A 22,254-nucleotide genomic window follows, 5' to 3' on the forward strand; every position below is an offset into this window, starting at 1 on the left:
GAGATTCTAAGGTATAAACAGAAATTGCACTGGATCACAAAAACAACAGGAACAGTAGTACATGTAATGTATATATATATATATATATATATAACACATATATTCAGTTTAAAAATTCATGCAATGAGAGTCAATAACCCGATTTAACCCCAGGTAGATTCAGGGTCCCACTGACTGAATCTCATATGGTTGCTTTTCGGCACACACCACACATTTTTAATGGGACTGTGAGGTTTTGTTAATACAGTAAAATAATATAGTAGCAACGTACTGTCTGTTCGTGACGTTTGAGAATACCGATCTATGCACTAACGCATTGTCTTTTTGTAGTGTGACTGTCCGATATTGCGTACTCCTGAAAATCAATGATCAAAAAGTTTGAACTGCTGTAATCGTGTTTCAGCATATGTCTGACAGTGCTTATTTGCTTCCAGAATGGCTTGCGATATCACTAGCCATCAGCGTTTCGCCACTGCTCAGAAAATCTTATGATTTCAGATCTAGTTTGAGATCGGAAATCACGTGTGCTCGTTTAAAAAACTAAATTCATTTATTACTTCCCTTTGACCGTTTCGCAAGAAAAATGTCAGGATCACTATTAGTATTAGCACATGAAAGCAGCCCACCGCCATTTCAAAACAGTTTCACTGTTTAGTGGTGTCGATGTCATGTACAGTAGTGTCTTACTGTCGCAAATAAAAATACCAGGATAATTGCAGTTTTGTCCGCAAGAAACAGGCTTTGCGCAATGTTAACTTGCTGTCTACATGTTTCGTTGTGTGACTGAAGAATTACTCAGAATTCCAAGAGAAAATAAGGATAGTCGCGTGTGAACATCACTGTGGAAACATTTATTCTCAGCGGGTGGGCAGTTCAAGGACGAAATCCTTGATTAAAGATAGGAAAATAAACAACACCAGATGCCTGAAATAATAGCATAAATCAATAATCTTTACATGCTTACAGATCTGTGGAAGCACATCAACTGATCTGTGAAAAACACACCTGCCTTCGATCTAGCATGCAATTGCAAGAGGTAGCGACTACGGACTAGTAGTGTGTCAACATCACAACAAAGAGAATCACATACCATTTCGTATTGCCGCTTATGCTGGCTCTGTTTCAAGCAGTTCCTTGTGGCCTCGCCAGCATTTTGACGACGAAGAGGCTCAAACGGGCACGCTAAAACCTCAGGCTGGCTGAAAACCGGTCCGTATTCCACTTGTCTTCCTCACTGCTTGAGCCGGCCATGTTTATTGTTCAAGGCTCGTGACGTAGCACACGTATGTGCACAAGGTCATGAGCCAAGACTGCGCGCGCGATGGAACGATTCAGAACAACCAAAAAACGAGTCAAAGTATACTTTTTGGATTTCTGTGTTCATTTTTACACACGCATTTGTGGTTGATGAATTAAGAGGGTCAACATATCAAAAGTGACCCTAAACCTTGGACTTTTCCTTTAATAAGTCATGGGCTGGCCAAAACTGTTGGACTATATGACATCACCGTGAAGTTACCAGTCGCATTACTCCGTCCGGCTTCCCTGACAACAAAAGGACAGGAGAAGCCATTTACTGGATTAGATGGGACTCTTTGAAATTGTATTATTTATATGAATGTGACAGGGTCTGCGGAGGTACCAGTGGTGGTGCAACTGATCCAGAGAAGAGAAAGCCGCACAGCAACCAACTTGTTCATCAGATGCGATGTCTTCCAGGTTGGTAGCTTGGAAACACACAAAAAATGTAGGATTCGGGTAAAATCCCCCCCCCCCCCCTCCCAAACGATATGGGTCAGTATTATGTATCTATGTTCTATGTTCTATTGTCTGTGACAATCTTTTTTAGAGTGGTGAAAAATATTTTAGGGTCGGCAAAAAAATGGGGTCGGTTGGGTTACCTAGATTCAACACATTTTTTGTATTGGGGGGGGGGGGAGATGGGGGGTGTTTGTGTAAGGGGGCTTAGTTACATGATTTTTGTGGTTTATCAGGGCTTCTTCATAACGTGGTAATAAGGAAGCATTGTCATGCTATGTTTCTCTGCACGAAAAGATCCGATGGTAAAGAAGAAGCCTCATTCACGAAATCGGAAGTTTGATGGGTTTTGACATTCAATTATAAAAATAAAAAAAATATCGATGTCCAGTTGTTAGGGGTCAGCCTGCCTCTCACTGAAGAGGAACAGTTGGTATCATTCTCTCATCAAAATCACTTTTGTTGTTGTTTGTGTGTTGCTTGCATTAAAGTCACCAACAAAAAGGGTCCGTTTTTGACGGCTTCAAGCTGCGGCTGACAAAGATAAAATAGTGAAGATGTGATTGAAAAGGAAAATCTTCGATGTCCGTCAAGCAGTCAAACGTTCAATGGTCTCAAGCTATGATGTTTAGGCGTAGTTTCTGGTGTGCCTCAAACTGGTATTGACAAGGGCAATTTGATGTTCAATGGTCTCAAGCTTTGATTTTAAGGGTAATTTGACTTTCAATGGTCTCATGGTTTGATTTATTAATAATGGCAATGTGACTTTCAGTGGGCTCAAGCTTTGATTTTAAGGGCAATAGGCTTTGAATGGTCTCAAGCTTTGATTTTAAGGGCAATTTGACGTTCAATGGTCTCAAGCTTTGATTTTAAAGGCAATAGACTTTCAATAGTCTCAATGTGATAGGGTGGAGTGGAAGGGGGAAAATAGGCCAGGAAGCATAAATGAGACGCCAAGACAGAGGTTGCGATAACGTGACTTTTAATTAAAGGCATATGTACGCGCTCCCGTGTTTACAAAGTGTAGTTTGCCCATAATCGATGTCAAACGCACCATAAGACCATGTAATGACGATATGTCGCCATGCGCGGACCATATTCATGCATTACAGCTTGTTCTAGCCTCTGAAAAAGTGAGGATGTCAACAAAGACGCGGAGTTATTTCCCTTGCGTCAACGCTACCTCTGTTGGCAAATCTATAAATAGGACGATCTGGATCAAAATAAAAATTCAAATATCTCAACATTTAAGGGGTCCTAGACCACAATATCTTGCAGGGAACTTAATTTAGCATGTCTCCAGCTGTGGGTAAAGCAATTAGCGTGTATAGTCATCGAGTACATATGGCTTTAACGTACACCAGAAACTGATAATGGGAGAGACGGGACTAACTCCCTACACAATAGGTAACTGAGGATACGCTTCACGCCTTACGGTCTTAAACCATCGGAGCGTGACACACTGACAAGGACCGATAACTTCACAAGTTACTACAGGGGGCGCAACGCTATCTATAACGTCACACAGGATGTGACGCGCCCGCAACACAGGACACGCTATTACAAGACAAAGAACTAGGCTAGCGCGGGAAAACTGCATTTAACTGGGTCTCAACGGCCAAACAACGACACTGACGCTATAACGCCACTAGGATAAAATAGCTACATACATACGTGCACACCATAGCATCATTCATACGATCAGAACATATTATAGACCAGCAAAAATCAATACAAACAAAAGAAACAGCCTCTACTTACAGTTCACTCCTATGGCATTCCGTTTGTCAAATAATTATTTGGATACTTTTTCATGTTTTTTTCACCAGTTTTAGCTAAATAATCATTATTTAGAAGCTCATGTGCTAAATAAGTAATTGTTTATAAACAATGTAAAACAATTCTAAATAATTTTTTGTTTACGTAAACAATTCATTATTTACCTAAACAATTCATTGTTTACGTAAATAATTCATTGTTTACGTAAATAATGATTTATTTACGTAAACAATATATTATTTAGACTTATATTACATTGTTTATAAAGAATCAGCAATGTTGCTAAATAAATCATTATTTACGTAAACAATGAATTATTTACGTAAACAATGGAATTGTTTAGCCAACACATTTTCCATTATTTAGGGGTTTCTAGGATTCGCTTCTGAACTAAGTTTTATGTCTTTCAGTGATTACTATAATTGAATACAAGGTCTCTCCACACACTCTTATCTTAAAATAGCTGTTGTTTGGATATTATTTTATTTATTTTACAAGCCGAGTACGAAAATAACTGATCTCATACACAGTCAACGGTCAAGGTCAATTAAGGTGTTTCCCTGCCGGGAGTGTTTAGTGTTTGCATTTTCTTGCTTGAAGTTGTTGAAACACAGTTTTTTTCCCCCTTATGTTCTCTGTTCTGTTTATGTCCCAACAACATGCCTGTCTTTCCATTTCTCTTCCTTTCATCGTTTCATTTCAAAGAGAAAAGTAAAAACAGCTGTGAACCGTTGAAAAACGGGAAACAATGCCTCCGACGCGTTCCGAGAAGACTCTGGAGTGACTTCCCTTGCCTCATGCACAGGCCTCATGCAAAACATTGCGATCGGGCGAGAAGCGAAAATATTCTGAGCGATTGTTACCAGAGGAGAGGCGGCGATACCACCAGAAGATTTTGGAGATTGACGGGAATGATCCGTATGACATTCTCAACCAGGTGCTGGTCAGCAAATCCGGACGATCTGCCAGAGCTGAGTTACATCAACATCGTAAATTATTTTGTGCTTGGCAAGAGTGCATACAGATACACATGTGAGCAGCTGAAAAGCTTACAACAGTTTTGATTCCTACCGACTTTTTGTCTCTGGCTGGGTGAGGGATGTCAAGTGCTACAGCCCAGAACTCTGTCATTTCTGCAAAGGTAAGAATGTGCTTTCAGTTTATAATGAATGAACGTGAGTGTTCTCTGTCTTGTGTTGCTGATATATCACAAGTTGCAGTTCAGGATATTGTGTTGAGGCTTTGTCTTTGATATATTCTTCGCTTCAGTTTGTATTCTGGACTACGACAAAAGCTGTAGATAGTCTTGAATATATTTATATTTTGAAATAGCTTGCAAAATATTATATAAATTTATAATGAGCTTCATGTTCATATTCAGTTAAAAATCTGTTGTTTACTTTTCATTGTTAAGGTTATTGTAAAGCACGTTATGTGCGTCTTAGAGTTATATTCATTTGATTGACCTAGCTGAATGCTGATTTGTGCGACCTTCAATTTATTTTTCAGATTCTTCATTCACAACGCCTTAATGAACCAGCACTTTCTCCTTGGATCATCGCCACTTCTGATGGCAACATACTGGCAGCACACTGTACCTGCATGGCCGGAGTTGGAGAAACCGGCATGGTCGGAGTTGGAGAAACCTGCACACACGTCCCTTCACCTTCAAGGAGTCAGCTGTTGAGTGTGCTGTGGCAGACCGCCATTTCTGTTTGGAATCTAACAGTGAGGGGATGCTTTGTCTGCGCAAAGACCACCCATACTTTAGTCAAGTACAGTGCCAGATTGTTATGACCAGTTCCTCCTACTGCGATTTCATGGTGTGGACTACTGTGGATAAAGTTATTGTCCGAGTATTGCCTGACTGTGATTTTTGGGCAATGTGTGTGGAGAAAGCTTTGAAAGTGTTCAGACTCGCAGTTCTTCCAGAGCTAGTTGGAAACTGGCTGGACAGAGAAGCTGAGCCTCTACAAGCAGTGGATGTGAACCAGGAGCAGCTGCAAACACCAGCCGTGAAACGCAGCAAGAAACAGTGACAATGCCAGACTCGCTTGCTCATGTGTGTGGGAAAACAAACATCATGTATGACTGTACACATAGAAAGTGGCAGTAGTAAAGTTGTAGAGAGGGAGAGAATACATCGAACGCAGAAGAAGAAGAAGAAGAGAGGGAGAGAAAAGAGAGCATGTAATGTTTTAAATCACAGTTCACACTCACAGAGAAGTCATCAATTGTTCCATTCTTGTTTCATTTTATTCTTAAAGTAAAATCATGCACAGATGTAGACATACATTTTGTTTAGGATCACCGACCACAATACAAAATCAAGTGCTACAAGTATAAATTATGATGCATACAGGACCTTATTTTGTGATTGTTTTACATCCACTGCTGTGAATAACAAAGAATCATGAGCAGTTTGATTATCAACTTATTCAGCCAGGTATATTGTTCATTCTCCTTGTTCAATGTTTCCAGTGACACGGATTGGCTGCTTGATTTAGGGAACAAATAAGAGTGTGTGGTCCAGCGTAGTTCTGCATCAGTACAGTCAAGTAATACAGTGTTTAAATTGGCAGTGGAACTGAAAGTTAGTTTCTATTAGTATTATCAACTAGTTCTGTTTTGATGACAACAAAATTGAACACATTTATTTCTGCAAAAAAGCGCACAGGTCTTTGATCATAATGAATAGTTAATGACTCACATACCCACAGTATGTTATTTCAATTTTGAACATTTAGTGAAAGTGTTCTCTTCACTTTGGCTTCATACCTGCAATACTGGTAGTGGTATGTTCAGTGTTGCTTGCAGTTGCATGTTATTGGTAGTTTAAATGTGTGCTCGCATTTCAAGTGTAGGCCATTTAATTTTTCAATGCTCCTTATCTTGTTTCCTGTGTAGAGCTATTTTGAGGTTAATCAGCATAATTCAACCTTTGTCAGTTGTGTCAATACATGTCACATTTATGCAAAATGATTTCAAAGTGTATGTTAAAGTGGTGTGTGTGTGTGTGTGTGTGTGTGTGTGTGTGTGTGTGTGTGTGTGTGTGTGATAGAAAGAGTGAAATCTGCTCTTGAATTGGAAGGAAATAGCAGCAGGTCAGATCATATACACATGTATGTATATTCAAATTCAAGATTCCATCCAGTGAAAACATGATAACAGAAAAACTGTTGCTACTGCTCATGTGAGACACCTGAATCAGATACAATACACCACAGTTTAATTAACACATTCTTTAAACAATGCCTTCATCTTCAAATTCAAGATTCCGTCCAGAGAAAACATAACAGAAAGACTATTGCTACTGCTCATGCTTGACATCAGAATCAGATACAATACACCACAGTTTAATTAACATATTCTCTAGTCTAAACAATGCCTTCAGTTCACGAGGCTGTGTTTATGCAGCGTCACAGCAAGAATCACATGATACCAGTGCAAACATTGACAAGCCCAGATGATACAGTGACTATTTTGTCCAGTGTTACCACTTCTTCCTCTTCCCTTGCAAACAAAAGATCAGTCAGAATATCAGAGTTCAGAATTTTGTACTTTCCACAAAGAATACCGATAACTCGTTCAACATAAATTCTCAGATTAGCTAGTTTGCGTGTTGACTATCTCATAAGCTGTAAGCTGACTCTTCCCTCTTGTAAAGGCAGGGATTTTCACTTGTGCACCTCTCATAGCCACTAGTTCATTAATGTCAAATCCCCTGTCGGACAAAATCACATCATTTTGTACAATATTGTCTAGATACCCACTATTTGCAGTGATGTGTTTGTCACTTGAAAGCCCACCCCACCCTTTAGAAATAAAAGAATTATGGCCTTGAGGTGTAATTGATATTAGGTATTTAATTGTATTGTTGTGCTTGTAGTTTGACCAGGTGAGTGCACTAGCATCAACACTGGAGGGTCTCTCAATGAATATATTTCAAAACAGTCTAACCTAGATGGTGGGTTCAAGTGCTAGTCTTTCGGATGAGACGAAAAACCGAGGTCCCTTCGTGTACACTATATTGGGGTGTGCACGTTAAAGATCCCACGATTGACAAAAGGGTCTTTCCTGGCAAAATTGTATAGGCATAGATAAAAATGTCCATCAAATACCCGTGTGACTTGGAATAAAGGCCGCGAAAGGTGAACATTCGCCTAACAGGCTTGAGGTTTGCTGGTCGATGTGAATGCGTGATATATTGTGTAAAAAATTCCATCTCACACGGCATAAAGCGCTTTGAACTTCGGATAAGGCGCTATATAAATAAAGAGAATAATAAAAAAAAAAAAGAGAATAATAATAATGGACACTACTCTGCATCTTGAACACACACGGCCAGTACATGTACTGTGCAACTGACCTTGCCACGGAACGATCCAAGGGGGGCAATCTCAGTCATCTCAAAGAGGGAAATCCAAACGCAATCCGCTTTGTTCGATTTTACGGGCTTGGACGATAGAGAAAAATAAGAAAAGCAAAAGCTGGAGTCCAGTCTGGACGAAACTGCTATCAAGAACGCAGAATTAATTTCTTCTGAGTTTTTTTTTAGCCGTAAGCGCCATGTTTAACTGCTGTTCACAATGCGGCCGCAGTGAAACCAACAAAGGGGCCTCACTATGGAAGAGTTTCCTGCTCCGATAAACATGGTGCTTACGGCTAAAAAAAAACTCAGAAAAAGCAATTCTGCGTTCTTGATAGCAGTTTCGTCCAGACTGGACTCCAGCTTTGCTTTTCTTATTTTTCTCTATCGTCCAAGCCCATAAAATCGAACAAAGCGGATTGCGTTTGGATTTCCCTCTTTGAGATGACTGAGATTGCCCCCCTTGGATCGTTCCGTGCCAAGGCCAGTTACACGGTACTGGCCGTGTGTGTTCAAGATGACTACTCTGTTCCATGGATAGGGAAGGAATTGTGGCGGTAGACTTGTCTTTATACTTCGCCTGTCTGTCCAGAAAACAAGTGGCTGCAGTCTGTGGTACATGATATGCAGTCTCGTGAAAAACTTTGCTGGCAGTTGTTCTTGACACAGAAAAGATGTATGCCAGGTGTTGCAGAGGTGTGTTAAGGCGTATATATGCATGAATGAGAGCTTGAAACTGTGTCAGTGCTCTGCGCGAGTGTGTTGGCAAATGCCATGCAAGAAAATCAAATAATGTAACAAGTGTGAAGAAATTAGAAATCCCAGAAAAATATCGTACAGTATCGTCATTGTCCCTCAAAGAATCAAGTGTCATTTTTTTTCTTGGCAAGTTCGTCTTTAAGTTCCCGAGTTTCTAGCACCAGCCTGTTTAGTTCATCCCGTTGCTGCTTTTCTTTATCTTTAGAAATCCAGGCAAAATTGTCATAGGTTTCAGTCTGGCAGTAAGTACCGCCACAGTCACCTCTCTCGGGAAGAGGAGCAGCCAGTTCTGCTGTATCCGAAGTACCTTCACTTTCGCCATCAACAGCATCCTCTGCTAAATTAGGGTGAGAAGGAGTTGACTCACTCCCCACAAGCTTCTTCCTCTCCTTGAGTCTCTGGTACTGTCCTTGTTGGGCTGTCAGGCTGTGTCCCTGCACCATACCCAAGTTTCAAAGTAGGTGTTTACTTCTCACAGATGGTTGCCCTGCAGAAAAAATCAAAGGCAAATGTATTGTAAATTATGGATTGGGAGTTATTTTAAAAATAAGTCACCCAAACAAAATGAATGAGTAAATCTAGACACAGATCTACCCTTTAAAACTGAACTATAAAGTTGTATCAACAATGACCATTTAGTGTTCAAATAAATTCTGATTATCAAATCCAAGTATTTCACACCTTCTCACAAGTCATGGTTTTGGGCAACCATGATAAGGCCAACAAAAAAAAATGCTTTGGTTACGGTTTCCCGACCGACCCTAACTTTTTGGGCCGACCCTAAACTTTTTTTTTGATCCTAAAGCTAAAAATAAAATGAACCAAACACATACATACACACACAAAAAAAACACACACACACAAAAACCCACCGAAAACGACAACACCACGGCACAGAGAAAACATCGATCGCCGGCGAGCAGACAACAACAAGCCCGACAAGGGACACCACTCCGCTTTTTACAACTCCCATATCCAAGGGAAGTCAGTCTCGTGCGTTCGTTCGTTGCGCGAACGTAAAAAGATGTCGTCTGCATTTGCAATCGTATTCGGAAAGTGCGTTCATATCGAACAAACACGACTGATAAGTCGGTACTCGAAGAGTGCAACCTTGGTGGACATTTTTCATGATTTTCATCCAACTTTGGACGGCAAACTGTTCGGGATAAAATGTGTTGGGTCGACGAAAATAAGTGCCGAACCCGAAGACTCTTTCGAACTGGACTTTGGCATGACTCTCGAAAACTTGGAAAGTTTCCACATCAAATCACTTCACTTCAAGTGTGTTCGTTTGACTCCTGATGGCAGTGAAGCGGACGAATACACCAATATGAAAATACCTCGAATATCCTGCATACACAAATATTTTTATCATTTCAAGAGGGACCAACCAAAAAACAAACAAAAAAAAGTTTAATCGACCTACCTACCCTATTTTTTTTGGCCATGAAACCGTAACCAAAGCATTTTTTTTTTTTTGGCCTAAGTTGTTATCCTGAGAGTAAGTGTAAGACTGACTCACTCAGTCATAGACTGCACTCGGTGCAGGACTGACCGACTGTCTGCACACTACCATCACAACACAGCTTGCATAAAACACAGACTAACCAAGGCAGGTGAACAAAAGCATGAGTACTTACCATTGACAAAATGATCAGAGCACACGTATAGATCTCCTAGCTGTTGATTCAAAGTTGAAATTCTTCAGCTGAAGCTGTGCCAACCATTCTCGCCCGCGTCGTGCAGTCAAATCCCTTGTCTCTTTGCCCTTTCCGTTGACAACAAATGGAACAGAAAAGAATCTTCTGTCCCTATCTCTATCTTGTCTGTTATGGCAATGTTTAACACTACAACTAGAGACCATGTCGATAAATGCGGAAGATTCAGAGTGCAGATTTCGCGTGTTGCCTTCTCGCGAGTTCCGCCGGAATGCCAGAGGCAAGGCCGGACAACTCTGCACACGACTGTGTGACGTCATCGCGTCAGAGCTCATACCAAGTTGTGTTGTGTTGTGTAACCTACAGATAAAAAAAAAGTGTAATCATGCAGTAAGAGAAATGGAAAGAGAAAGTTTTTGTTGAGGTCACAGAACAGAAAACTTAGGACGGAAAACTTTTTTTCAACAACTTCAAGGGAGAGAATGCAAACACTAAACACTCCCGGTTATGACCTTGACCTTTTGTTTGTTTTCGCATTCAATTCTTTTCGTACGGCAATTTCAGCTTGTAAAATAAACAAATTTACGAACATTTTCTGATAAATAATGTTTGGAGATACCTTGTATTGAATTATAGTATATACACAAAGAAAAACAAGTCGCGTAAGGCGAAAATACAATATTTAGTCAAGTAGCTGTCGAACTCACAGAATGAAACTGAACGCAATGCCATTTTTCAGCAAGACCGTATACTCGTAGCATCGTCAGTCCACCGCTCATGGCAAAGGCAGTGAAATTGACAAGAAGAGCGGGGTAGTAGTTGCGCTAAGAAGGATAGCACGCTTTTCTGTACCTCTCTTCGTTTTAACTTTCTGAGCGTGTTTTTAATCCAAACATATCATATCTATATGTTTTTGGAATCAGGAACCGACAAGAAATAAGATGAAAGTGTTTTTAAATTGATTTGGACAATTTAATTTTGATAATAACTTTTATATATTTAATTTTCAGAGCTTGTTTTTAATCCAAATATAACATATTTATATGTTTTTGGAATCAGGAAATGATGGAGAATAAGATGAACGTAAATTTGGATCGTTTTATAAATTTTTATTTTTTTTTACAATTTTCAGATTTTTAATGACCAAAGTCATTAATTAATTTTTAAGCCACCAAGCTGAAATGCAATACCGAAGTCCGGGCTTCGTCGAAGATTACTTGACCAAAATTTGAACCAATTTGGTTGAAAAATGAGGGCGTGACAGTGCCGCCTCAACTTTCTCGAAAAGCCGGATATGACGTCATCAAAGACATTTATCCAAAAAATGAAAAAAACGTTCGGGGATTTCATACCCAGGAACTCTCATGTCAAATTTCATAAAGATCGGTCCAGTAGTTTAGTCTGAATCGCTCTACACACACACACAGACAGACAGACACACACACATACACCACGACCCTCGTTTCGATTCCCCCTCGATGTTAAAATATTTAGTCAAAACTTGACTAAATATAAAAATGAAGCTTAGAAGTCAATTCTTGATTCCCCTAAATAATGAAAACTGCTTTCCCTAAACAATTCATTGTTTACGTTAATAATTCATTGTTTACGTAAATAATGATTTATTTAGCAACATTGCTGATTCTTTATAAACAATGTAATATAAGTCTAAATAATATATTGTTTACGTAAATAAATCATTATTTACGTAAACAATGAATTATTTACGTAAACAATGAATTGTTTAGGTAAATAATGAATTGTTTACGTAAACAAAAAAAAATATTTAGAATTGTTTTACATTGTTTATAAACAATTACTTATTTAGCACATGAGCTTCTAAATAATGATTATTTAGCTAAAACTGGTGAAAAAAACATGAAAAAGTATCCAAATAATTATTTGACAAACGGAATGCCATACGAATACGAATACTTTATTATCTCATACAGAGAAATTTCAGTGTGGTGCACATTAAAAGACAAAACAAATAATAAGACAACAGATAAAAATACCATACGAAGCATACTACACTCGCGCACGCATATGTACACTAACAGGAATATGAAGAACTAAACACACACGGAGTTACGCCGGTCTGAATCACTCACCTCGCTGATGGTAAATCAGCTATTAAACCACAGGTCAAATATGATACTCACAATCCAGCACAGGCTATCTGTATTTTAAAAGATGTCACACCAACACAAAGAACTGTTTCAAATAGAACACCGATCTCAAGGCTTAAGCGCACTGACACGTCTTCACACTTCGAAATCACCGGTCAGACTGACCGAACTCGCACTGTCGGGGGTGAATGTGTACGCATCCGTTAAGGGATTAACCAATTAAAACGCAGCATCTACGCACAAAGACATACACGACACCACGGGACGAAGACATACACGACACCACGGAACAAACACATACACGCATGGTCAAGGGGAATAATTGGGCTAGGTAACGAGAGAAATGAACAACAGTACGTCAAATCGCCACACGGCTACATCAAGCTTTGATTTTAAGGTTAATTTGACTTTCAATGGTCTCAAGCTTTGATTTTAAGGGCAATAGACTTTCAATGGTCTCAAACTTTGATTTTAAGGGCAATAGACGTTCAATGGTCTTAAGCTTTGTTCAATGGTCTCAAGCTTTGATTTTAAGGGCAATTTGACTTTCAATGGTCTCAAGCTTTGATTTTAAGGGCAATAGACTTTCAATGGTCTCAAGCTTTGATTTTAAGGGCAATAGACTTTCAATGGTCTCAAGCTTTGATTTTAAGGGCAATAGACTTTCCATGGTCTCAAGCTTTGATTGCAAGGGTAATTTGACGTTCAATGGTCTGAAGTTTTGATTTTAAGGGTAATTTTGATGTGCCTCAGCTAATATTGACAAGGGCAATTTGACGTTCAATGATCTCAAGTTGTGATTTTAAGGGTAGTTTCTTATGTCTCCGGCTGGCAATGACAAGGGTAAATTCTGATGTCCATCAAGCTGGGATTCAGAAGGGTAATTTCGGATGGTCCAAAACAACAACGACAAATAAGGACTACGTGAATTAATTTTTTTTCTGTACTGTACAATTAAGGTTCTGGACCAAACAGATCAGAACGCCACAGTGCAAATTCTTGGAGAGAATACAAACAGCTACATGAACGGAGACCAGATTTCATTCCGTCACACGCTGAGCGCTGGAACATATCTGATTCTTCCATCGACGAAAGACGCTGAACAGGAGAAATCTTTTCTCGTCAGAGTGTTCTCGTCCGTCCCTCTCAGCAATGTTTCGTAAGTCTGTGACATGAATTGTTTTTCTTGGTTCAGTGTTAAGTGATTTGTTGTGTTTTGTTCATGGCAGTAAAAGTGTAATGTGCCTCAAGGGTCATTTCTGATAATCCGAAACAACAACGGCTAATAAGGACTCCGTGAATCAAATATTTTTTCCTCTACAATTTAAGGTTTGGACCAAAAAGATCAGAAAGAGAACGAAAAAAACTGCCCTTTCCTCAGTAATTGCGTTCTGGAAGCTAAAAATTAATACGTACTTTTCGCAAAATAGTCATATTTCTGCTTACTTCAAATAGACTCAACTTGCAATAATGTCACTTTGTGTCACTAGTTCCTTGTCTATTTGCCTCCTGTGGCTGTTTCAAAAGACATGATCTGATTTAATAGAGCGCTTATGTCCCTTTTCTTAGATGAATACTTTTAGCTTTTTTTTCAATTTTTTTTCAAATTTTTTTATTCAAATAAATAACAACAATTAACAATATCTCATACAATGAATTAAATACAACTTATCGAGTACAACAAGCTAACTTTTTTAACGTTTTGTTCTTCGAACACTCACACAAAAATGCTTCTTATCTGTAACTGCCTATTAAAAATACTTTCCAACGGTAAAAACGAATTTGTTTTTTTATATATACTAACGCACATCTTTCCGATTAAGATAATGCTTTTAGCTGATTTTCCGTGCCTCTCTGTCAGTCGTCAAGCACTACGTACGTATGTTGCATGCATTTTTAGTACATGTTTTATCACAAAAGTCTCTCGCTCTGTTTCCTCCAGGGAGTTTCCAAGCAACCGGGATTTAATTACCTCCGAATCAACGACTGTGACGTCAGGCGGACAGAACTTTCCATTGGGTATGTGCTGTAATGTCTTTTGTTTGTCGTTTTGATTCTCAAACCAGCGAAGCCATTTTCTAATAAGTGTTTGTGTTGTCTTAGAAAGAAAATACTTTTAATTATGGTGTGTGTGTGTGTTTGTGTGTGTGTGTGTGTGTGTGTGTGTGCGTGTGCGTGCGTGCGTGTGTTTGTGTGGAGGGGGTGTCAGTGTGTTCGCATGTGTGTTGTGAAAGACTATGGTAAGTCTTGCATTCCATCTGACGAGGGAAACTTCTATCCCTCTGGATTCGGCAATATTGAACTCCACAGCCGCTGCAGAAAGCATACCACAAAATATCAGTATGCTTCTCTCTCTCTCTCTCTCTCTCTCTCTCTCTCTCTCCCCCTCTCTCTCTCTCTCTCTCTCTCTCTCTCTCTCTCTCTCTCTCTCTCTCTCTCTCTCTCTCTCTCCCTTCTCCTCTCCCTATCTCCCTCTCTCTCTGTCAGAACCCAGCTTTCATTTCACCCCCATGGCAGTCATCTCTCGTTTATTGTATTTTTGTATTTCTTAACAGATTTTGTCAAAACGGTGAACGGAGCGTGGAAGGCAGGGGTGAACGCCGGTGGACAGATTGCTCACAGAAACACTCACGCCACCAACCCCCAGTTGGCCTTCTCTGTCTCACAAATGAGTGAGTCACAGAAATCGAAGCCGAAATTTGTTAAATTGTAGCATTAGGTCCATGATAATCGTATTGGTAAGAGGGGAGAGAGAGAGGGAGAGAGAGAGAGAGATGGGAGAAAGCGCAAGGGAGAGAGAGGGAGAGAATGAGAGAGAAACAGAAGACAGACAGACGAGCGAAGGAGAGAGAGAGAGAGAGAGAGAGAGAGAGAGAGAGAGAGAGAGAGAGAGAGAGAGAGAGAGAGAGAGAGAGAGAGAGAGAGGAGAGAATGAGAGAGAGAGAGAGGAGAGAGAGAGAGAGAGGAGGGAGGGAGGGAGGGAGGGAGTGAGTGAGAGAGAGAGAGAGAGAGAGAGAGAGAATCAGAATGGTTTATTTGCTCAGGCAATATGCCCATTGCAAGTTGGGCTGGATTTGGGGAAGGGTATTCGAACACTCAAATATCGAAACCGAAGCCGATAGTGCATTTGCACAAAGTTGCATAATAAGAGTGTCCGTTCAAACTGACATTACGACATGTCAGACGTGTCGCGCTCTGAACGAGGCTAAAAGTGTCCGTTCAATGCCCATTGTTTTTCACAATACACACGATTTCATGTTCGATCGCGAAACGTTCGTTACCCAAGGTAGAACCGGATCAAGTCAATTAGGATCTTCTGTCTTGCTTGAACCTTCCGTAGATGGTGTTGTGGTATGTTCCATCTGTCCACTAGTCTCCACGAGGCGAGCCGCTGCATGTAGCCTAGTTCCTCTGGAATCATGTTCTTGGAACCCTGCTTGATGAACTAGAATGTTACTTCATCGCTGTATTCAATCTGTGGGTTGGACACAAGCACAAGATCGTCCGTCTCGAAAATGTACAGCGGTTCTGTTGTGCTGTCATTTGTCACAATCCTGTGATGTGTGTTGTTCCTGCGCCTGTCCCGGAGACGACGCTGCAATGGCCTGTCCATGATTGCCCCAGTATACTCTTTAACTGTGTCAAAAGGATCGTCTTTTTCTGGGTCAATACAGTTTTCCCCAGGCACGCTTTCTGTTGTCATGTGTTCAGCTGTTCCAAGGCCGTGCTCTTCTGCGTGCAATGTCGTTGAATAAACAGAAAATGGGTCGCCACTTGCCAACACAGTCGAGTCACTACTGTTTGCACGTGACTTTCCAGCGGTCACCGTGTCGAGGTCTGTGTCAGGTGTGTTACCTTCTTTTGTATGGCAATTACTCAGTTGTTTTTTGGGTGTAGCTTCAAAAAGAGGCACATTAAAAGTTTCACTTGCCTTATCCTCTCGTTTTGCTTTCCTATCCTCAGCTCTCTTCTTATCTCTTCGCATCTGGCTTGGTGGTTTTCTGCGAAAACATTGAACCTTGTTGTCATGTGTGTCACTGTGAGCGTAGCGTGTAGCTGGGTCGCCATCAGTGGCCGCCGGTGCAAGTCTGACAACAAACGTCAAGTTGTCCCCATTGCCGGCGATTTTCCATGATGTGACGTGGTGGTCGTGGAGCAGGGCTTGTAGAGATGTACTTGCAGCAGTTGGTAAACCAACGACTGTCATTCTGACGAGTTATTGGCAACTTTGGGTGTAAACGAAGCGCAGCTCAAAAACTCCAACCTGCCCGCTCGGCGAAATCTCGCGAGTCCGCGAGAGAGAGAGAGAGAGAGAGAGAGAGAGAGAGAGAGAGTAATTCTTTGTGGTATGCTTTCTGCAGTGGCTGTGGAGATAAAACTTGCACAGAAGGACGATGGTCATCGTATTCCTCTTGCACTCTGCCTCTTTCCGGTGAGACGTGTTACTTGTTACATATAAGGCTGTGTATAGGTTTCCCTCTGTCTGTTTGTCCAGAATGATTTTTTTTATTTTTATTTTTAAAAAGTAGGCTAGACTTCAAGACACACACAGAGATCTCGCACACACAATTTTACATTCTTTGTCTCTATGTCTCACTCTCTCTCTGTATCTCTGTCTCTCGCTCTCTCTATCTCTCTCACTCTCACCCTCTCTCTATCTTTCTTTCTCTTATGTTTACAATTATTCTCTGCACATGTTAAAAGGACAGGTTGGAACATTAGGCTCAGCCTAAAACCTTTATCTCAATCTGCCTGTCTGTTTGTCCGTGTCTCTCTGTGTCTCTCTCTGTCTCACTCTCTCTGGCAACAAAATCGAGCTCCATTAGCATGGAATATCGCTTTAAGTTTCTGACTGTTACCTTAATACCACTGGCCTTCTTCTTTGTCCGTCATGGCGGCATTTGTATTTCTAATGCTCATACATTTCTCACCCGATCTCTCTGCCTCTGCATCTCTCTTTCTCAGACGTGTGCATACATGCAATTATCTTCAATCTTCGATGATTTTTAGACCTTGTTTGCGTAATACTCTGTTTTTGAACCTTTTACGCGTGTTAGTTTGCATCGTTAATTGTCTTGGACTAAAAACGTCAGTCGTTGTGCTTTTTGACTCACATGCGAAGCAAAAGTGAGTCTATGTACTCACCCGAGTCGTCCGTCCGTCCGTCCGTCCGGACGTCCGTCCGTCCGTCCGGACGTCCGTCCGTCCGTCCGGAAAACTTTAACGTTGGATATTTCTTGGACACTATTCAGTCTATCAGTACCAAATTTGGCAAGATGGTGTATGATGATAAGGCCCCAAAAAACATACATAGCATCTTGACCTTACTTCAAGGTCAAGGTCGCAGGGGCCATAAATGTTGCCTAAAAAACAGCTATTTTTCACATTTTTCACATTTTCTCTGAAGTTTTTGAGATTCAATACCTCATCTATATATGATATATAGGGCAAAGTAAGCCCCATCTTTTGATACCAGTTTGGTTTACCTTGCTTCAAGGTCAAGGTCACAGGAGCTCTTCAAAGTTGGATTGTATACATATTTTGAAGTGACCTTGACCCTGAACTATGGAAGATAACTGTTTCAAACTTAAACATTATGTGGGGCACATGTTATGCTTTCATCATGAGACACATTTGGTCACATATGATCAAGGTCAAGGTCACTTTGACCCTTATGAAATGTGACCAAAATAAGGTAGTGAACCACTAAAAGTGACCATATCTCATGGTAGAAAGAGCCAATAAGCACCATTGTACTTCCTATGTCTTGAATTAACAGCTTTGTGTTGCATGACCTTGGATGACCTTGACAAGGTCACATGTATTTTGGTAGGAAAAATGTGTAAAGCATGTGAGTCGTATGGGCTTTGCCCTTCTTGTTTTATTTTTTTTAAAAATTTTTAAAATTTATTTTAAAGATCATAGATTGGTCATTCATGTTCTGCATAGCCTACAACAATAAGGGGAAGCTTAAGCTTATCAAGCAAACTTCGCCACCCGTGTAGATCAGGAACATGACGGGATCGTCAGTTTGTTTTTTCAATCGTTGTGCATTTGTTAAAACTACGTCTTCAGACGGGTAGCGCTCCCATGGACATCGACGCCATCTACTCCATGATGGGCAAGCAAGAAGCAGTTCTGGACACTGAGGGAAGGCCGTACACTTTCGTAGGCAACGCCCCGGAGATCAAGGCAACGTACATGCTGAAACCAGGAGAGTACACGCTTCTCGTCCACACTGACGAGCCGGACACGGAGAAGCCTTTCACTGTGGTGGTCATGTCTTCTTCTCCGTTGGAGCCGAGGTGAGGTCAAAAGTCGGAAGTCAGAAAGTTTAATCGCCAAAAACATGATAGTTTATTGTGATGGGGAGGTTGGGGGAGAGGGAAACAATTTCGATGGCAAGAAAAGTGTTATAATGTACAACTCATGGGGATGGTTCACGGTTTCCATCCCTTATCCGACATGGGAAGTTCCGCGTCAGTTTTTGTATTGCCTGTTTGTTCAGTGTAAAGCAAATTAACACAGTTCTTTCGAATGTCCCGAATCATACCCAGAGACAACGAATATGCGAAACGAATAGTCATAGCTGTCAACTGAGGTAGAACCTTCTAACGTTTCTGAGCACAGACACTTCTTGTAGCACTGTTCGGAGCTGATCTCTGAACGTGCCTCTGTCGAGAGGTGAGGTCAAAGAAAGAGAGTCTGTAAAAGACCGTCTGTTAACGTGCCAGAATCAAGAATAAAAGAAAAGTAAAGTTAATTTTATGGAACGTTTGATCATAGACCGAACGAAAAATTCAAAACGAAACTTGAGAAATGCAAAAGAATGTATCGTTTTGTCCGTTCAATCCACCAAAACCTGAGAGCAGAATTCTGGCCTGCTGACATACCAGTGAGCAATTTTTCAGCTTTTTATTTATTTCAGAAATATCAACCACTTCATTGCAAAAACTTGACAAAATCTAATTCACTTTGTGAATGCCTTACAGAGCTTATCAGACTGGACTGTAGACGGTAATCCAAATCCAAATCCTGTCAACGGACACCAGAAAGACGAAAGTGGATTGACTTCTGGCTTCTTTTGAGGGTAATGTTGAAAACGACCGACCCTGTTCGACAGTGTGGTATCCACCCTGCGGTGTGATGTACATTCAGTATGAACGATATTGTTCATCAGTAGTTCCAGTGTTTTGTTCATCTGTGAGTTGTGATTTACATTCAGTATGAACGATATTGTTCATCAGTAATTCCAGTGTTTAGTTCATCTGTGAGTTGTGATTTACATTCAGTATGAACGATATTGTTCATCAGTAGTTCCAGTGTTTTGTTCATCTGTGAGTTGTGATTTACATTCAGTATGAACGATATTGTTCATCAGTAATTCCAGTGTTTAGTTCATCTGTGAGTTGTGATTTACATTCAGTATGAACGATATTGTTCATCAGTAGTTCCAGTGTTTTGTTCATCTGTGAGTTGTGATTTACATTCAGTATGAACGATATTGTTCATCAGTAATTCCAGTGTTTAGTTCATCTGTGAGTTGTGATTTACATTCAGTATGAACGATATTGTTCATCAGTAGTTCCAGTGTTTTGTTCATCTGTGAGTTGTGATTTACATTCAGTATGAACAATATTATTCTGCAGTTTCTGTTTTTGGTTCATCTTGAGTTGTGATGTACATCCAGTATAATTATAAACGATATTGTTCTTCAGTTTCTGTGTTTGGTTCATCTTGAGTTGTTATGTATATATATTCAGTATGAACGACATTGTTTATGATGTACATCAAGTATGAACAACATTGTTCTTCAGTTTCAGTGTTTGGTTCATCTTGAGTTGTGATGTACATTCAGTGTGAACGACAATGTGTATCAGTAGCCTATATAGTTTCAATCTTTGGTCCATCTTTAATTACGATCAGAATGAACAACATTGCTCCTCAGTAGTAGGTTCATCTTCGATATTGACAATATTGTAATTGTCTCTCATTGTTAGATCATAGGAAAATCTGGCCGAGGGGCTGGGCAGTGTAAATTGTATACCCGTCCCTTTGACAGGATCGAAGAAACAAAGGGACGTAAACGCTCTATACATATGGACAACAACAGATGATGTGAGAGTTATGCGGAACAGCCTGTCTTCTGGAACCTGAGAAAATCAGAAACATTAAAATGAACAGAACAACGACTTTCATTCTCTTTTTGCTTCTACGTGTAAACCAATGACTTTTATCTGGAATCAAAGCTTTTTCTGTGCACTTTTCTTGGTCAGTCCTCAACATTGTTTGCTATTTCTACGATTGAAAGACTGTCCAGAATCAGTGATATAGCTAGGATGCATGCAGTCATGTGATGGCACCGTAATTTTGTGTCTCGTTAGCTAAGTTCATTTACTTTGAACATGGTTACAATAACATTTCAGTAGGATTGATAAATAACAAGTGAGATTTGAGTCCTTTTTATGTTGGCAGTCTTATAATTATGGGAGTTATTGCTGGATAATGTAAATGTTACAACTATAAAGCCTATACAAACGGGAGATTCATAGATGGGTTACCAACTTGTTGGTCCTTAAAGTTACTCACGCACGACCTTGGTGCACATGATCTAACGATTGTATGTCAGTGATGCATGATGAATTTGTTTCGTGAAATAAAGCAATACAATACAATACAATACAATACAATAACTTTATTAATCTCTAAAAGAGAAATTACATTGCTGAGCGTTTGTGTCCGTAATAATAACATACATAACACATTCAAAATAAACATTTGTTCTTTGTCCTGAGAAAATATAGCACATTGGTTATCACATAAGAAAGTATATTAAAAATAAATTAACATGCATTCACCATCAACAATGCACAAAAGAAAGTCAGCACCTTGCCGGTTATCACATGTTGTCTAAGATTAAGAGAGTAGAATGCAAAACAAAATCAACAATACTGAAACAATACAGAACACTGACCCCGTGCATCAGAGCGACAACACCAGCATCTACCGCCCCACCTGAGAATTGAAGATGTGAATTGCAGATGGAATGAACGAATTTCTGTAGCGTGTGGATCTTGCGGTTGGTTGTCTGAATCTGTTGCTCCTGTCTGTCCGTCTACTGTCAAATTCCGGTCTGAGTGGGTGCGAGTCGTCAGCCAAAATCTTCTGTACCTTGTCAGTCAGTCGTCGTTCATGTGTTGATGTGAAATTGTCCTGCTTCCTCCCTACCACCCCACTTGCTTTCCTGATGAATGTATCTAATCTATCCCTGTCTTGCTTGTTGATGTTGCCACCCCAACACACGGAGCCAAAGTACAACACACTATTGCACGTTGAAGTGTAAAACATCTGAAGGATTTCTTGTCTGATGTTAAAAGACCTGAGTTTTCTCAAAAAGTACAGGCGAGAGTGGAGTTTCTTCACAAGGGCATCAGAGTTTGGTTTCCATGTCAACTTATTGTCTATAATCACCCCCAGATACTTATACTGCTCTACCTTCTCTACGACCTCCCCCTTGATCACTATCTCCCTGTGTACATGTTCCCCCCTCCTGTTGTCCATTATCATTTCCTTTGTCTTCCCCACATTAAGCTCTAAATAGTTGTTTTCACACCACCCCACAAACCTATCTACCTCCTGCCTGTAGTCAGAGTCGTCGTCAACAGTCAGCAGTCCGGTCAGTCCAGTGTCGTCAGCAAACTTGGTTATGGGGCAGGAGTCACTAGAACTTCTGAAATCTGCTGTGTAGAGAGAAAAAAAGAAAAGGTGAGAGTACTGTGCCTTGTGGTGCCCCTGTGTTTGT

The 22,254-nt window shown here is 40.3% G+C and overlaps 1 protein-coding gene and 2 long non-coding RNA genes across 4 annotated transcripts in view; 2 read left to right on the top strand and 1 right to left on the bottom strand.

Moving 5' to 3' along the window:
* The window catches only part of LOC138967026 (uncharacterized), a 3,787-nt gene extending 2,333 nt beyond the window's left edge, over positions 1-1,454 (bottom strand). Inside the window, exon 1 of the long non-coding RNA XR_011455820.1 lies at positions 1,091-1,454. This is a non-coding gene — a long non-coding RNA (uncharacterized lncRNA). The remainder of the gene's footprint in view (positions 1-1,090) is intronic.
* Positions 1-20,268, top strand: part of LOC138967025 (calpain-10-like) — a 26,945-nt gene extending 6,677 nt beyond the window's left edge. Inside the window, exons 3-9 of one of the 2 annotated variants that reach the window (XM_070339482.1) lie at positions 1,628-1,719; positions 13,412-13,611; positions 14,395-14,471; positions 15,008-15,124; positions 16,814-16,884; positions 18,528-18,757; positions 19,445-20,268. In XM_070339482.1, coding sequence (XP_070195583.1) covers positions 13,475-13,611; positions 14,395-14,471; positions 15,008-15,124; positions 16,814-16,884; positions 18,528-18,757; positions 19,445-19,466 — 654 coding nt within the window. In that variant the 5' untranslated portion in view covers positions 1,628-1,719; positions 13,412-13,474 and the 3' untranslated portion in view covers positions 19,467-20,268. Of the gene's footprint in view, positions 1-1,527; positions 1,720-13,411; positions 13,612-14,394; positions 14,472-15,007; positions 15,125-16,813; positions 16,885-18,527; positions 18,758-19,444 lie in introns of those variants that run through there. The other variant, XM_070339481.1, reaches the window with a different exon arrangement.
* Positions 3,876-6,519, top strand: LOC138967024 (uncharacterized). Its single transcript, XR_011455819.1, has 2 exons — positions 3,876-4,678; positions 5,047-6,519. It is a non-coding gene; the product is annotated as an uncharacterized lncRNA (long non-coding RNA).
* Positions 20,269-22,254: the final 1,986 nt, after the last annotated feature.

Source organism: Littorina saxatilis, linkage group LG5 (genome assembly GCF_037325665.1).
Source record: "Littorina saxatilis isolate snail1 linkage group LG5, US_GU_Lsax_2.0, whole genome shotgun sequence".
Classification (NCBI taxonomy): domain Eukaryota; kingdom Metazoa; phylum Mollusca; class Gastropoda; order Littorinimorpha; family Littorinidae; genus Littorina; species Littorina saxatilis.